Genomic DNA, 16,219 nt, shown 5'->3' with positions numbered 1-16,219 from the left:
TGTTAAATAGTTTGTCTTATGTTTTAATTTTTCAGATGTCCCTTAGCTTTGGTGTACCACATTCAGTTTTTCGAGATGTGGTACACCAAAAATCATACAAAGTAACAGGCGAATTTTGTGAAGACTTATGTTACCGTTGCTTTTACAAACACATTTTGTTTTCAGTTCACACCAGATAATTTCCATGACTACAACTACATTTCAGAACCCACAGGTTATACATATATATATATATATATATATATATATATATATATATATATATGTATATGTATGTGTGTGTGTGTATATATATATATATATATATACACACACACACACACATATATATATATATATATATATATATATATATATATATATTTTTTTTTTTAGTGAAGTGTAATTGTACTTAACCCAAAGACACATGGATTACAGGCCCCCAAATACTAGCGTTTTCTATACTTCTCCAGAATTTTTTCTGGGGAAGATACAATGAAGCAGGCACTACATATTAATAAACATGTATGGTGTCCTTGACATGAAGTGACTTTCACAGTATGAATATTTTATCTATTGCTCTTGGGTGAAAAAATAAGGAAAAATAGTATGCATTTGACAGTGTTTTGTTTTTTAAATTTCCAGCATTTGCGAACTCTAAAAATGTATATTTATTCATACCAAGCTTGGATATCAACAGAAACTTCTTAATTGATTGAAATGAATCTTTAGAAGAGTTTTATTCACAGATGGAGGAAATGAAACTTCATTTGACATTCCTTTTTGAAACAGTTGGTGTGGAGTCCGCTAATTTATATCTAAACCACAAGCAGTGCTTCTAAAGTGTGAACTCACACAACACAAAATATCAGTGGACAATAAGGTTATAATCTTTTAATAAAAACTTTGGTATCAATAACATTCTGTCCCATAAAAATAAGACACACACAAGGGGCTCACCACCAGTTTGTCCAGACTTTCAAAATGTGATGCAGGTCCCATCAATTCATGCCTAATCAATTCAATTCAGAGTGTGGGGAGGAAAAAAAGACAGTGCTGCATACATAACCAAAAGAAGTCACCATAGTGTTGATTTGTCTCTTCACATATTTTTTTTTATGGTCACAACTTTTGGTTTATGCTTTGTATGATGAGTTTTGTATGTTCTGTCCCAGAGTTAATGTTGAAATCTGAGTGGCTGATCTTCTTAAATTAATATAGTTACTACATTTTCAGCTCTTTCAAACACCCTAAAAGACAAAAAAAACAAAAAACAAAAGAGGGAATTTGCAAAAAAAAAAAAAAAAAAAAAAAAGACATGCAGACCACAGACTGCATAGATTAATCTTATATACAGTCTGTGGTCTAGTTTAAGAAAATCTAGCAAACAGCAGGTGACGGTTTATCCTTATTATCTGTTATTACAAAATAAAGAATGTACTTTGAGTGGAAAACCTTAGAATTAATTCAGCAGTTCAGGGTTAACAAGATCAAAATGAAAGACCCCAAGTATGTTACAAACCATTTGCCCCCCCTCCCTTCCAATCTACTGCAAATCACCCTTTAGCTGGGTTGTGTCCAAATCTCAGGGAAAGGATGCACAGCAGCCACAATACCCCTGGGAAATATAGGACAGTTCCTGAGGGAGCACCCCAAAAAAAAAAGAAAAAAAAAAAAGAGAAAGAAATTCTATGCCAACACCCCTTCAAAGCTCATCTTTAGGCTTTGCATCTTCTTCATCCGTTTCTGAAAGTGCCTCATCTGTGTCTTCTTGTGTTTCTTCCTCCTCCTCCTCCTCCTCTTCCTCATCATCTTCATCTTCATCAGCAGCAGCTTCAGTGTCCTGTTCTTTGTTCTTCTCCTCCTCCTCTTTTCGTTTCAGGTCATCTTGCTCCTGTTTCATTTTTTTCTCTGGCTCCTGTAAGGAATCACAAACAACAACAACAAAAAAAAACAACAAGTCTTTTAATCACGGCAGCAGTTCATAGGAGCAGACTTTGTGCTTTGCATGAACAACAAGTTATGAGTTAAAAAGAATAAGACCAGACCTTTGTCACACCCCATGTCTCCTTTCCAATCTCTTCTGCCTCTTTCACGTCATCTGTGATCAGGAAGTTGTCAAAGATTGTACCAGATTTCACCTGAGGAGGGAGGGAAAAAAACAAAACAAAACTGTTACACTGTAGCTCAACTGCCACTACCACATACCTGAAAAGATGAACCGTGTCTCACCTGCCAAAGATCAAGACCCAAAACACCAATGTTGTCAAACTTGTAGATGTTCGAGTCTGGGCTGTATTCAGGATTTTCAATTTCAGGATGCACCCAGGCTCCTTTGTAGTTGGGGTTATCAATCTGCTTGGGCTTCCATTCTCCCTGAAATACAGGAAGTTAAAAGGGTTATCAGTAATGCAATTTAAAAGCATTTTAAACATTTTATATATTAATGTTAAAGTATTTTGATGATCAATTTCTAGCCTACTTTGTACTCTGGGTTGGGGATCATGGGTGGCTCCCACTCTCCGTCCATATCCTCATCCCAGTCTTCAGGCTTCTTAGCATCAGGATCTGGAATATTCTCGGGCTTGTCCCAGTCCTAGAGAAAAACACAAAATACTGAGGTTAAAATAATTAACTCTTTGCGCAGAGCAAATTAAGAGGTGGTAGAATGACTGTACTGAGTTTACTCACCTCAGGCTTGGTGTCACTGGGATCATCAATCTTGGCACGGTCATCCCAATCCTCTGGCTTCTTGGCTTCAGGGTCCTTAATTTTCTTAGGGGGCAGAAAGTCCCAATCCTCCTCCAGACTGCCAGATTCCACCTTCTCATTGTCAATTTTTACTTCATAGGTCTGATCTGGATTCAGGATTAGTGTGTACAGGTGGGTCAGCTCATCATCCTAGAAAGAAAAACAAAAAAGCCGGGTTTAGATTAAAGCCTTTGGTGCAGAAGCAGGGTTCTGTTAAAAAAAAAAAATATGGACTTCAAAACACAAGAATTACCTTGCATTTAATCTCTTTCTTAATGAGATGATTCTTGCCTTTGTAATTAAAAATTACATGAACTTTCTTGGTGCTGTAGCCACAAATGTCAGGGCCTAGATGAAAGGAATAAAATTAATTATTATACGTATCAAATCCAGTGACGCTGAAAGCACTGTAAATCACACAGGTCATTATTTCTTACCAAACATAATGTAGTAAGAGGATTCTCCATGCATTTCAGTCTGTTCCAAGTCCGCAGGAAAGACCTTCACGTATCCACCACCACAGTCGATTTTCTGCTCATGCTTGACTGTAAACTGGATGACCAAAGGCTTACCCTCATTGCTGAAAGAATCAAAACGGGCAGAGACGGCATAGAAACGTGCATCCTGGCTTGTCTGCAGACCTGAAAATGAAAGTATCAAACCAAAACTAAATATATTTTGTTTAGCTTTAAACAAACAAAAAGAAGTAGGAACCATAATGTAAATCAGACATGAGGGCACTTTGTAGGGGCTTTTTGAGACATTACAGCTGCTTATTATGATCAAATGACTCATTTTCACTTCTTTAATAGAAATAAAAAATTAAATATTTAAAAAACAGGAACACATTAAATGCCACGTGCCTTGCTGTCTTTTGGAAAACAGCAAATGCTATTTTAATCAAAAGACAACTTTGTAATGAAGACTTACATTAGAAAGTCAGAACATTTACCTTTGTCTTTCTCTGCATCGCCATAGAAGTCGCCAGCCGTGAGTTTCCACTCCCCATAGTCTGACTTGTGCTTGGAGTTCACCCAGCGACTTCTCCATTCATCTGTTCAGAAAACAACCAGTAAGTTTGGTGAGGATTAACACTCGCGAGCCAATAAAGCATGGTACGTCATGAAAATCGTCTCACAATTTCCCAGTAATTGTAGATCCGACGACAAATTGTCAATGTCGAAATTTAGTTTCACTAACTGCAACTTGGACGACGATTATTAACTGATATCGACATTACGTCTGCTCCCTTCGACCTTAATGAATGTAGCCAATAGTCAATGCACTTTCGGTTATTTAACAGAAAAGGGTGGTATTTTTTAAAAGGACTCACAGTCCAGACAACAATTTTTGTGACACAACGATGTCTCAAAGTCAAGCTAACAGGCAGTGAAGTGCTAACCTTGCAAAGTTATAAAAATTCTCTACACAACTTACCACCATCCAGAAACTCTTCCCGAAAGTAAATCTTCGCATGTACACAGTACACTGCTAATATTACTGCAATTACCCCTAAGACTTGCGTTTTCCCCATTTTCAGCTCAACTTTCAGCAGCTCTGCAGGAGCGTCGCCGGGCAGGACAGCAAATAGACTGTGCAGGAGGAAGAGAGGGGAATATTTTAGAGTTGCTCCAGCGAACAGATGTCTACCCGCTATTGGACAAACAGACGGTGTGGCTGGACCAATCACAGTAGACCACGAAACATATGTCCTGTCCGTAGCCTGGTCCAAGATCAGTTGTTGTTTGAGTTATGTCAGTCGTGTCGGTGCGGGAACCACCCGGTAGAGGGTGGCAATAACAAATAAAGAGTGTAAAGTAATGACTGTCCTGTGAATGTTTATTTATCTGATGTGTTTCAAGAGGAAGGTTAGCAATACGACTACAAGAAGTCCCACCAAACTATGAAAAATGCTTTGAGAAAGTGTTTTACGTTTACTGTGAATATTAACATGTATAACGTGTGGTAACGGTTGGGCTCGTGACACCTCGTCTCAACTGTTGCGTTAACAGCAGGTATCAGTAACGACTCATAACGACTGCAGGACTTGGAAGTGACTTCCACGATTGTAAAACGGGAACCAAAATAGTCTTTTTTTCACTTAAAACAAAACTGGCACAAACATGTGCCCAACAGAAAGCTACCATTTATCGGATGACCAAGTTTTGGTAAGGGCAGAAAATATATATGTCAAAGGTTAGAATTATATATGTAAGATATGACCTCGATAACAAGTGTCCAACTTGTAATAAATAGTCCAGTTAGCTCGTTCAGATGGCAGTAAAGACTAAAGAAAGAAGAACTTTTTATTAATTACATTATCCTCAGTGCCACTTTGATTGAAAAAAAGTTCTGTTTTACTGGTACAATTGTAATGAATACTATTATCGGTTAACAGATGCTCTCATTTTGGGGGTTAATTCAATAGCTTACCTACACAGTGCTGTGAAAAACCTACAAAGTTGTTGTGCCACGTTTGGCAGCAATAACTGTAATCAAATGTTTGCTATAAATGACTGTGAGTCTTTCACATCATATGAAGGAATTTTGGCCCACTCTTCTTTAGAGAATTGATTTATTTCAGCCACATCGGAGACTTTTGATCATAAACAGCCTATTTGAGGACATGTCAATTGTTGCTTTGCTCAGCCCTAGACCATCACACTACCACCACCACCAAGCGTGCGTGATTTTCCTTTAATGATGCTACATTAGTTTTATGTCAGATGTAATGAGACACAAACCTTCTAAAAGATAAGATAAGATAAGATAAGATAAGATAACCTTTATTAGTCCCACACGTGGGAAATTTGTTTTGTCACAGCACGAAGTGGACAGTGCAAAAGTTATGAAGCAAAAATTAGAATACAGTAAGAATAAATACAGTACACAACTGTACAGAATAGAATAAAATAAAATACTATATACAGTAAAATAAAATAGAATAAAATATACAATAGGATAAAAATAGAATAAAAAAATAGAAATACAAAATACAAAAATAGAATACAATAAAAAGTTCTGCTTTTGTCTTATCAGTATATATAATATTGACAAGAGTCTTGTGGCTCTTCAAGATGTTTTTTTGTTTGTTTGTTTGGGTTTTTTGTTTGGTAAATGTAAGTCAAGCCTTTGTGTTCTTTTGGTCAGCAGTGGTTTTATCTGTGAAACTCTCCCATAGATGCCATTTTTGTTCAGTCTCTTTCTTATTGTTGAATCACCAACATTGACCCTAACTGAAGCAAGCGAGGTCTTGAACTAATTTGCTGTGCCCGCCACTCCTTGGAAGGTTCCCTGCTCTTGTGGATAGTGAATCCCACTAAAGTCAAACATTAGAAATGGCTTTGTAACCCTGTTCAGACTGATAGATGTCAGTGACTTTTCTTCTCAGCTGTTCTAGTTTCTTTAGATTGTGACGTGACATGTTGCTTTCCGATATCATTTAGCCAACTTCACTTTATTCTATTGTATATAGTATTTTATTCTTGTTGTATAGTATGTTATTCTATTTTATCTTATCATATTTTATTGTGTTTTTCTTAACTTTTACTGCTCTTAAACTTGTACTCTCTGTTGTGACCTAAAAGTTTACCACGTGTGGGACTAAAAAAGGTTTATCTTATCTTATCTTATCTTATCTTATCTTATCTTATCTTATCTTATCTTATCTCCGTCAGACAGATTCTATTTAAGTGGTTTTTGATTTCCCAGGTCTGACAGTAAGCAGGCCTGGGAGGGACTAGTGAAACTGACCTAAGCTTTCCCAAAATTGCGGTTTTGATAGCTTTTTCAATTAATAAATCATACAATAATTTAAAAACTGCTTTGTATTTTTATCTTTGGTTATCTTTTGGTTATCTTTGTCTAATATTAAAATTCTTTGATGGCCTGAAACATGAAAATGTGACAAACATGCAAAATACTTTTTCACTGTATTCTACTTTGGAGTTAGTTGGTTATTCATTTACTTATTTTTTTCCTCCAGGCAGAATAAGTCGAAGAGTCACTGAGTTTTTCAAACATCAAGGAGGCGAGTCCTCCTGCCAAACATTACGATGGAAGAAGTTAGCCAAAATACAAACGAGGTTGGATGTCAGGTAAATTGATAATGGCTTTAATGAAACCTTACTGACATCAAGCACTTTTATTGTCAGAGCAGTTACAATTACTACAATTAAAATCTATTGTATTTCTCAGGCCAAATATAAGGAGGCAAGAGAAGAGCGAAAAAAGCTCCTCACCCCTGCACACCAGTATATCATTGACATCTTGGCTGACAGACTGGCCCTATCGCCAACAGATGTAGAGGAGTTTATTTTAGATTCTTCTGTGAGTTTTTCACATATACTTGAACAAACTATGTTCAACATAGCCCTTCAAATCAGTAATTAATGATTCTAATTGTTTTGAACAGAGAAAAATCAAACACTAACACCTTCACCACAGCAGTTCCAAATACTCCAAATAAACCCATAGAAAACAAAATGTAACTTTTTTATTTGTATCATCTGGATAAAGTTCACTTGTCTTGGTTATATCTTATTAAAATGTTCCAGATGGTCTCCATATGACCAGGAAATATTTTTCAGTTAAAAGAGGCAGTGTCTCAATCACCACACATTAAAACATATTTATGCAGTACGGTGCAAAAGTCTTGATCAGCTACTAATTTTTTCCTATTTTACAAGGAGAATTGGAAATATCTACAGTGATTTATTAAAATGTGGAGACATACATTGAAATACAATATAAAATTTATATAAAATATATAAAAAATATAAAATATAACAACAGAAAAGCTTCGAAAAGACTTTCAGAAAGCCTGGAGAACTATTGCTCAAGGCAACCTTAAAAAAAATACATGAACATTTGGCTCCTTGGAAGCAAAATATCAAAAGCAAAAAATATCATAATCAGAAGTGTATATTTTGTCTGCTGCAACTACAAACGGAACAAGCAAAAATCAAAACATCTCATACATTTCACATGTTATATTGTCTATGTTGATTTGGCAATTATGGTTTTAACACATCTGATATTATACAGTTACACATTTTTCAGTTCACAATTTTTTGTCTTTCTTTTCTTTCTTTATTATGAATAGCTGGCTGCTTTTGATCATTTTTTTGCCAAAGGAGGTTGCAAAACCATTTCCTTCGTGTATCAAGAGTCTGCAGTTCCAGGACCAGGTTAGAATAGATCTTGACTCCAGTATTTGACTGTCACATGTTACCCTGCTTATTTTTTTTTATTTCATACTAAATAATACTGACCACTAATTTAAAACAAACTAGGATTACAGTATTTTACTTTTCTGATATTCAAGACCAGTTGTAATTTGAGTTTTTACCAAGTTCACGTGATAATTAACGATTTTATCCCTGTGCTGGTGAAATATCCCAGTTTTAGCAGAAAAAATTAAAATCTGTTTTATGTGTCATTTTCATTTTTTAATTTCTTCCAAAATTATTTCTATTTTATTGCAGAGTGTGGTCGCTCATATCCTGGTGCTGCAAAAGGAGAAAAAACACTGAGGCTGTTTATGCCCGATTTGTCCCAGATATGCCTGACAGGTATTTGCTGCTACTTTATACGGACAAGAGAGGACATTGCTGTGAATTCTGAAAACGTACATGAGGTAAGAGGGTACTGAATTTGTATGGTGGTTTGTTTCTATAACTATAATATAATTAAAATAACCATATACAGCATCTCAAAAAAGTAAGTACACCCCTCACATTTTTGTAAATATTTTATTGTATCTTTTCATGGGACAACATTAAAGATATGACACTTTGATACAATGTAAAGTAGTCGGTGTACAGCTTGTATAAAAGTGTAAATTTTCTGTCACCTCAAAATAACTCAGCATACAACCAGTAATGTCTAAACCGCTGGCAACTAAAGTGAGTACACCCCTCGGTGAAAATGTCCAAATTGGGCCCAAATTGTCAATATTTTGTGTGGCCATCATTATTTTCCACCACTGCTTTAACTCTGTTGGGAATGGAGATCACTAGAGCTTCACAGGGTGCCACTGGAATCCTCTTCCACCCCTCCACGATGACATCATGGAGATGGGTGGATGTTATCATGTTGGTTATCAGGACATGTTGTCATGTGGCTCAGTTTCTGAAGGGAGGGGATCATGTTCTGCTTCAGTATGTCACAGTACATGTTGGCATTCATGGTCCCCTCAATTAACTGTAGCTCCTCAGTGCCAGCAGCACTCATGCAGCCCCAAACAATGACATCCCACCACCATGCTTGACTGTAAGCAAGACACACTTGTGTTTGTACTCCTCACCTGGTTGCCACCACACATCCTTGACACCATCTGAACAAAATAAGTTTGTCTTGGTCTCATAAGACCACAACTAATCCATGTCCTTAGTCTGCTTGTCTTCAGCATTCTGTTTGTGCGCTTTCTTCTGCATTATCATTCGTCCCACAAGGAAGCATCCACCACTTGAAATTTTCAAATCACTTTTTAAAACACCTTTTTTCCAAGGCGTTTTATGAGTAGTACCAGAGTCAGCTTGTAGTCAGTTTTAATCAGTTTTGGTTTGCTTTTAATCTTCTTTACTTTGTTAGTTTTATTTATCGTCTATTTTATTGTCTGTTTTATTCATGTTGTAATATTTACCGATTTATTTTTATCTTTTTTTTCATTCATTTATTTATTTAATTGTTATTTAATTTTCTTTGTCTGTTTAATGTATGGTTTTTAACTTTTATCACTGTTTTTACTGGGAAGCAGTTTGGTCAACTATGTTGTTTTCAAAGTGCTTTATAAATAAAGTTGGATTGGATAGTCATTTGATGCAGTGAGTGGCATATGGTCTGAGCACTGACAGGCTCCATGCCTTAAACCTCTGCAGCAATCCTGACAGCACCACATCTATTTTCAAAAGACAACCACTGGAAATGATGCTGAGCACGTGCACTGAGCTTCTTTGGTTGACCATGGCGAGGTTTGTTCTGAGTGGAACCTGTCCTGTTAAACTGCTGTATGGTCTTGACCATGCTGCAGCTCAGTTTCAGGGTGCTGGCAATATTCCTATAGCCTAGGCCATCTTTATGTAGAGTAACAATTCTTTTTTTCAGATGCTTAGAGAATTCTTTGCCATGATGTGCCATTTTAAAACTTCCAGTGACCAGTATGAGAGAGTGTGAGAGCAATAACACCAAATTCAACACACTGTCTCATGATTTGCACCTGAGACCTTGTAACACTAACGAGTCACATGACAGCAGGAAGGGAAAATGGCAAATTGGGCAAAGTTTGGACATTTTCACTTGCCAGCGGTTTTGACAATAATGACTGTGTGTTGAGTTATTTAAAGGGGACAGCAAATTTACACTGTTGTACAAGCTGTGTACTGAGTACTTTACATTGTATCAAAGTGTCATATCTACAGTGTTGCCCCATGGAAAGATATACAAAAATATTTACAAAAATGCTTTTGTGAGATACTGTCTAATAATATTATGATTTCTGTTTTTATTTACACGCTGTCCCAACTGTTTCAGAATCAGAATACTATACAAAAACTAATATTTCTTTATACAAATTTAAACAAAATGCACAATTTTTGTGCCCTTTAAAATCCCTATAAAATTATATTTCAAATAACCATATATATAATATAGATATATGATTTTATAACCATTCCACTTCTAAAAAGGTTGGGACAGTGTGTAAAATGTAAATAAAAACAGAAATCATAATCTCATTAGTTTCATAAGCCCATACTTTATTCACAACAGAACATATAAAACATATCAAATAAGTCCCACTTACTTGTGTCAGAATTTTCTTTATATGCTGATGGAAATGATTTCTATGTGAAAAAAATCCCATTTAAACACACAATAAACTGTTTTAAATTTGGAGAAAAACAGTATGGTAAAGTTTTCATCACATACAGATATGATTTAGGATCTGGGTTGGAAACTATTTTAAAAAGCTAATTGTGCATTTTATGTCTTTGTGTTCACTGCTCAAAAAATAAAGGGAACACTTAAACAACACATTGTAACTCCAAGTCAATCACACTTCTTTGAAATCAAACTGCCCACTTAGGAAGCAACGCTGTTGTGCAAATGGAATAGACAACAGGTGGAAATTATAGGCAATTAGCAAGACATCCCTAATAAAGGAGTGGTTTTGCAGTGGCTCTTCACAGATGAAAGCATGTTCACACTGAGCACATGTGACAGAGTCTGGAGACATTGTGGAGAATGTTCTGCTGCCTGCAACATCCTCCAGCATGACCAGTTTGGCAGTGGGTCAGTAATGGTGTGGGGTGGCATTTCTTTGGGGGGCCATACAGCCCTCTATGTCCTCGGCAGGGGTAGCCTGACTGCCATTAGGTACCGAAATGAGATCCTCAGACCCCTTGTGAGACCATATGCTGGTGCAGTTGGCCCTGGGTTCCTCCTAATGCAAGACAATGCTAGACCTCATGTGGCTGAAGTGTGTCACCAGTTCCTGCAAGACGAAGGCATTGATGCTATGGACTGGCCCGCCCGTTCCCCAGACCTGAATCCAATTGAGCACATCTGGGACATCATGTCTCGCTCCATCTACCACAGACTGTCCAGGAGTTGGCAGATGCTTTAGTCCAGGTCTGGGAGGAGATCCCTCAGGAGACCATCCACCACCTCATCAGGAGCATGCCCAGGCATTGTAGGGAAGTCATACAGGCACGTGGAGGCCACACACACACACACACTACTGAGCCTCATTTTGACTTGTTTTAAGGACATTACATTAAAGTTGGATCAGCCTGTTGTGTGTTTTTCCACTTTAATTTTGAGTGTGATCCAGACCTCCATGGGTTGCTAAATTTGATTTCCATTGATAATTTTTGTGTGATTTTGTTGTCAGCACATTCAGCTATGTAAAAAAACAAAGTATTTAATAAGAATATTTCATTCATTCAGATATGGGATGTCTTATTTTTGTGTTCCTTTTATTTTTTGAGCAGTGTATATAAGATAAGACTTTATTGATCCCATGGCGGGGAAATTCGTGCATCCACATAATAATTCTTGTGTTCACATAATAAGCATCACATAATAAACTTGTCAGTTTTCAGGATTCCCCGTATTAGTTTAGGAAAAAGCTGATATGGTCTAACCCTCCTTCCTTAACATATTTTTACATCTTTTTGAGGTCACATTTGACATCCAACCATTTCAGTAACATTATAAAACAATCTGACATCCACACCTATTTACAATGTAACTGCACAGTTGTTAGACAATAAATTTGTTTAGAATACTTTGATTTATATCACAGATGTTTTGGCTTTGGATTTTATGAAGTTATGGGTGACTTGTCTCCATACTTTGTAGGAGACCTTTTTTTCAGTAGTTGATGCCAGAGACGGCCTCCTGAAAGGAATAAGGAACGCTTACAATGTTCTACTGCCTGCTCTCGATGCACCACAAAACTGGGGCACTATAGAGTCCAGACATGGAGTAAAATGTAAAGAGAACTTAATGTACACCATAAAACACTGTCTTGACTCCTTAGAAGGTAAAAAAAAAACAACCTTGTTTCTTCATAACAACATACTGTAACTAAATGACTGGTTTTAATAATTTAATAATTTTGTACTTTATGTTTGTCCTGCAGAAATTCAGATAAGCAACAAGTACATTGTTCATCTGACTACATTCACACATATTGACTTCTCTAAACTGGCCACCCTCAATGATATGAAAACTGCAGCTGCCAACTGTGAGCTGGTCCATCAACTGGAAAAAATTCTTTTGCAGTTGTGCAAGGAAATTGAGCAGGTTTGTTAAATCATTAAAAGGCATAAGTGAAGTGCAGCCTATGAATCAATGGCTTCAAGGAACACAGGAAGAAAGTTTACTGGCCAGAGATGATGACTTCATAAATGAATGGTATATATTTTGTTAGTATGAAAGAAAGGACACGAAAGATGAGACTGAAAAGGAAAAAAAGAAAAAAACTGGCTGTAGTGGCTTGCTGTAGAGTACTGACTGCATTAATGTAACCTTTTCGGTGTACATCAGGTCCTCATAGAGAGTGATCAGCTGAGGAAAGGAGCTGATTCCGAAGGGCCACTGAGTGACTTAGAGCACTGGAAAGGAATGTCTATAAGGTTCAACTCTATCATCACTCACATCAAAAGCCAAGAGTGCAGGACAGTGATAATGGTGCTCCATATTAGCAGATCCAAAACTGTAAAGGTACTCATTCTCAGTGTCAGTCACACTATTATAGTATTTTTTTATGTCGACTGTTTAATGTGGGATAATACTTGGCAGTATAATGTATGTACTGGTATACTGTAACAATGTCATTTGTTGCACGAAATATTTTTTTTTAAATTACACCTCTGATATACCTGTTTCTAATCTTGTTCAGATTAATCTCATTCAATAACAATATCGAAATCTAAAAAAAATACCTTCAGACATATTGCATCTATAACACTGTGTATAGATGCAATATGAAAAACTGAATCTATTTGATATATATAATAAAAATTACATGCAAATTATATAATAGTAAGATTATTCCTGAATGATCAGTAATTACTAATTATCGCTGTTCTATGATATATGAGGAATCCATAAATGTGATTTTGTTTTGTGTATTTTTAATAATATTTTGGATCGTGACCATATAATTCAGGGGATATTGCCTTTATTTTATGTACAAAAAAATCATTAAAAAATGTAGCAATAATACTAATACTAATACTAATAAAATTAGAAATTTAAATTACTCCTTGAAACATTGACCAATAAACAAACATTTACAATAAACACCATATATTATTACCGTCATCACTGACATAAACATGTACCTCTGTAGATGTGGCGGAAGCTGGATACTAGGATAACAAGGTGTGCCAATGAGGCAAAAGACAATGTGAAATTCCTGAACACACTGGAGAAGGTTCTTCAACCTCTCTACATCAGTGACCCGGTATGTGCAGTCAACAATATGTTTCCATTAAGAACTTGCAATTGTTAGAATTTTTAGTACTAAATAAAATTTTACCTCTGAGCCAAACAGTGTTTTTGTTGATGAAGTGATGTTAAAATAACACATAATTTCCTATGTGTTTAGTTAGTTATCCACTGTTGGAATTAACCAAGTATGAAAGCACCTATATCGCATACACAGCTATTTAAAGACATGTATATGAATTGTAAAGCATTCAGGCTGTAAAACCAACAGTATTGGGGGGAAAAGTATGGTCTTTTTTTACCAAATGTAGGCAATAACAAACAAATGCAAAATTCTGAGTAGCGATTGCTATGGACTGAATACAGGAGGTCTTTGACAGGTTTTAAAATAGTCTTTTATTTGCCCGAGACTACATCACAACAAAATGATCAAAAATTGCCTATTTACTATTCACTTAGAAACAACGCTAGTATTCAATTCATACTCCATGTACTATTCATTAGTGACCCTCACACATACAGTTTTTTTTTTTAATAAATATGGATAATAGCCTGTTAATAGTTCCATTTTTGTACAATAAAGTTGTTCATTACAAACTTAAGAAATACAAATTATATTAGAGCAAAAAGTATATTATAAATAATGTGACTATATTTGGTGTCATTTCAGGTTACCATGATGACAAATGTGCAAAATGTCATCAGTACTATTCACATGATTTTCAGAGTTTCACTGTACTACAACACGACTGAAACTATATCTTCACTGTTCATCAAAGTAAGTTTACTTTGTTGAGTCTTTTCATTTCATTCAAAGAACAAACATTTAAGATCCAACTCCCTTTGTACAACATGTGATACTGAAAACTTTTCTAGGTCACAAATCAGATGGTTACAATGTGCAGATCGTACATTACTGACAACGGCAAATGTCTCATATGGGACCAAGATGCTGATAACATCATCACAAAAGTGCAGGTGACTGTGACACTGTGATTAGTGCACATCAGTGTTATTACAGAGGCATGACTGCAGCAGTACACCGTTTCTGCTGTTGTTAATCTTTTGTCCTTTGCAGCACTGTATCTCCTTGTACCAGGAATATAAGTCTTGTTTCCAGAAAACAAAGATGGAAACAGTGGCTGCATCTGGAAAGAGGCCTTTTGAGGTTTCAGAGATGGAAATTTTTTTGAAGTTTTCCAACTTCTGCAAGCAGCTTGAAAAGGTACGATCTATTTTAATTCCTAAAATGTGAATGTCAGTCTTGTCATAATGCTTTGCTGTGTAACAGTAAGCATTATTTTTTCTAGATCACACAAATAATCACAGTGTTCAAGACATTTGAATCACTTAACAAGTCCAACATTGAGGGCATTGAGATTCTAGCCAGACAGTTCAACACCATAGCCATGAATATGAAAAGTAAGCAGTATGACATGTTGGCTCCAAGGAGTGCTGAATTTGGAGCAGATTTTGTCAAGTTTACGGAGCAAATCCATTACACTGAGGTATGTATATTTGTGTACTCGTTATGCCTAAAACATGTAGCTGCTGTTTTTCTGTCTATTGTTTAAAACAGGAAGCATCATAGGGATGAAGATGTTTTCTCAGAGACCTGCAAAGAATTTACATATACACAAAACCACTAATCACAGACATCACTCATTAAGACATGGCCACAATTAAAACATGATAAAGTACTAATGAAGGTTACATTTGTTACCTTTTCTCCAGAACCAGCTGCAGACTTTTATGAATTCGTGCTTCTCACATGTGAAGACATCTGAGCGTGCCATTCACCTGATACAGCGGTTAGTGTCTATATATGATATTTTTAGCAATGTAATATATATATATATCAATTACACTGGAAATATTATATTAGAAATATAACATTGACTACTGTAATGATTTGTTATTACTTTGTTTTTTTAAATTTGTAGTTTCCAGAGGCTGAACATTCCCTGCATTAACGCACACGTTCCCCATCTTTTGGGTCTTGTTCTTCAGCGTTATGTCTCAGAAGTAGAGTTTGTGAGAAAGGTACCTATTTTATTTTTATTCGCTAATGCCATTTAAAATAAAATATAAATGCACAGATTTGATTTTGTTTTACAAACTTCTTTTGCAGCACTATGGCAACCACAAAGAGAACCCTCCACTAGCTAGGGACATGCCTCCTGTGGCTGGACGAATTGGTTGGGCCAGGCACCTCTTCAAAAAAATAGAGGAACCCATGTTACACATAAAAGTAAGGTTAGATTTCTGTCAAAAAATTTAAAGCTACTACCACTGAAAGATTTGAATGTTACCTCACTCTATCATCCTAAACAGGAAAACTCGGACATCCTGCTCAGTCCTCAGGGACGAAATGCCGTCAAAATGTACAATCAGACTGCAGCTTCGTTAGTAAAGTTTGAGTGTATTTACTACCAAGCATGGCTCAAGGAAGTATCGCAGATGAATCATGGTTGGCTTAAATTAAATATGCTGATAACCTTGATTGCACACTGTATCTGATTCTGTTAAT

The 16,219-nt window shown here is 36.1% G+C and overlaps 2 protein-coding genes across 5 annotated transcripts in view; one reads left to right on the top strand and one right to left on the bottom strand.

Moving 5' to 3' along the window:
- Nucleotides 1-700: 700 nt before the first annotated feature.
- calr3b (calreticulin 3b) lies at nucleotides 701-4,339 on the bottom strand. Its single transcript, XM_031731106.2, has 9 exons — nucleotides 4,168-4,339; nucleotides 3,683-3,784; nucleotides 3,168-3,371; nucleotides 2,984-3,078; nucleotides 2,671-2,880; nucleotides 2,462-2,575; nucleotides 2,212-2,355; nucleotides 2,028-2,120; nucleotides 701-1,897 (listed from the first exon to the last, which is right to left on the bottom strand). Exons 1-9 carry the CDS (start codon nucleotides 4,262-4,264, stop codon nucleotides 1,685-1,687), a joined length of 1,272 nt encoding a protein of 423 aa, XP_031586966.2. The 5' UTR covers nucleotides 4,265-4,339; the 3' UTR covers nucleotides 701-1,684.
- A 134-nt stretch (nucleotides 4,340-4,473) lies between these two features.
- Nucleotides 4,474-16,219, top strand: part of LOC116313459 (dynein heavy chain 8, axonemal) — a 37,221-nt gene continuing 25,475 nt past the window's right edge. For 2 of the 4 annotated variants that reach the window (XM_039601964.1, XM_039601962.1), the window contains exons 1-17: nucleotides 4,756-4,898; nucleotides 6,716-6,827; nucleotides 6,928-7,059; nucleotides 7,835-7,919; nucleotides 8,217-8,368; nucleotides 12,094-12,277; nucleotides 12,377-12,540; nucleotides 12,784-12,960; nucleotides 13,592-13,705; nucleotides 14,360-14,467; nucleotides 14,566-14,667; nucleotides 14,768-14,914; nucleotides 15,000-15,197; nucleotides 15,424-15,500; nucleotides 15,633-15,732; nucleotides 15,821-15,940; nucleotides 16,024-16,159. In XM_039601964.1, the coding sequence (XP_039457898.1) occupies nucleotides 6,786-6,827; nucleotides 6,928-7,059; nucleotides 7,835-7,919; nucleotides 8,217-8,368; nucleotides 12,094-12,277; nucleotides 12,377-12,540; nucleotides 12,784-12,960; nucleotides 13,592-13,705; nucleotides 14,360-14,467; nucleotides 14,566-14,667; nucleotides 14,768-14,914; nucleotides 15,000-15,197; nucleotides 15,424-15,500; nucleotides 15,633-15,732; nucleotides 15,821-15,940; nucleotides 16,024-16,159 (2,038 nt within the window). In that variant the 5' untranslated portion in view covers nucleotides 4,756-4,898; nucleotides 6,716-6,785. The other 2 variants (XM_039601963.1, XM_039601965.1) reach the window with 2 other exon arrangements.

The sequence above is a fragment of the Oreochromis aureus genome, linkage group 18 (assembly GCF_013358895.1).
Source record: "Oreochromis aureus strain Israel breed Guangdong linkage group 18, ZZ_aureus, whole genome shotgun sequence".
Taxonomy (NCBI): domain Eukaryota; kingdom Metazoa; phylum Chordata; class Actinopteri; order Cichliformes; family Cichlidae; genus Oreochromis; species Oreochromis aureus.
The sequence above is the reverse complement of the archived record's forward strand: the minus strand, read 5'-3'. Positions and strand labels throughout refer to the sequence as shown.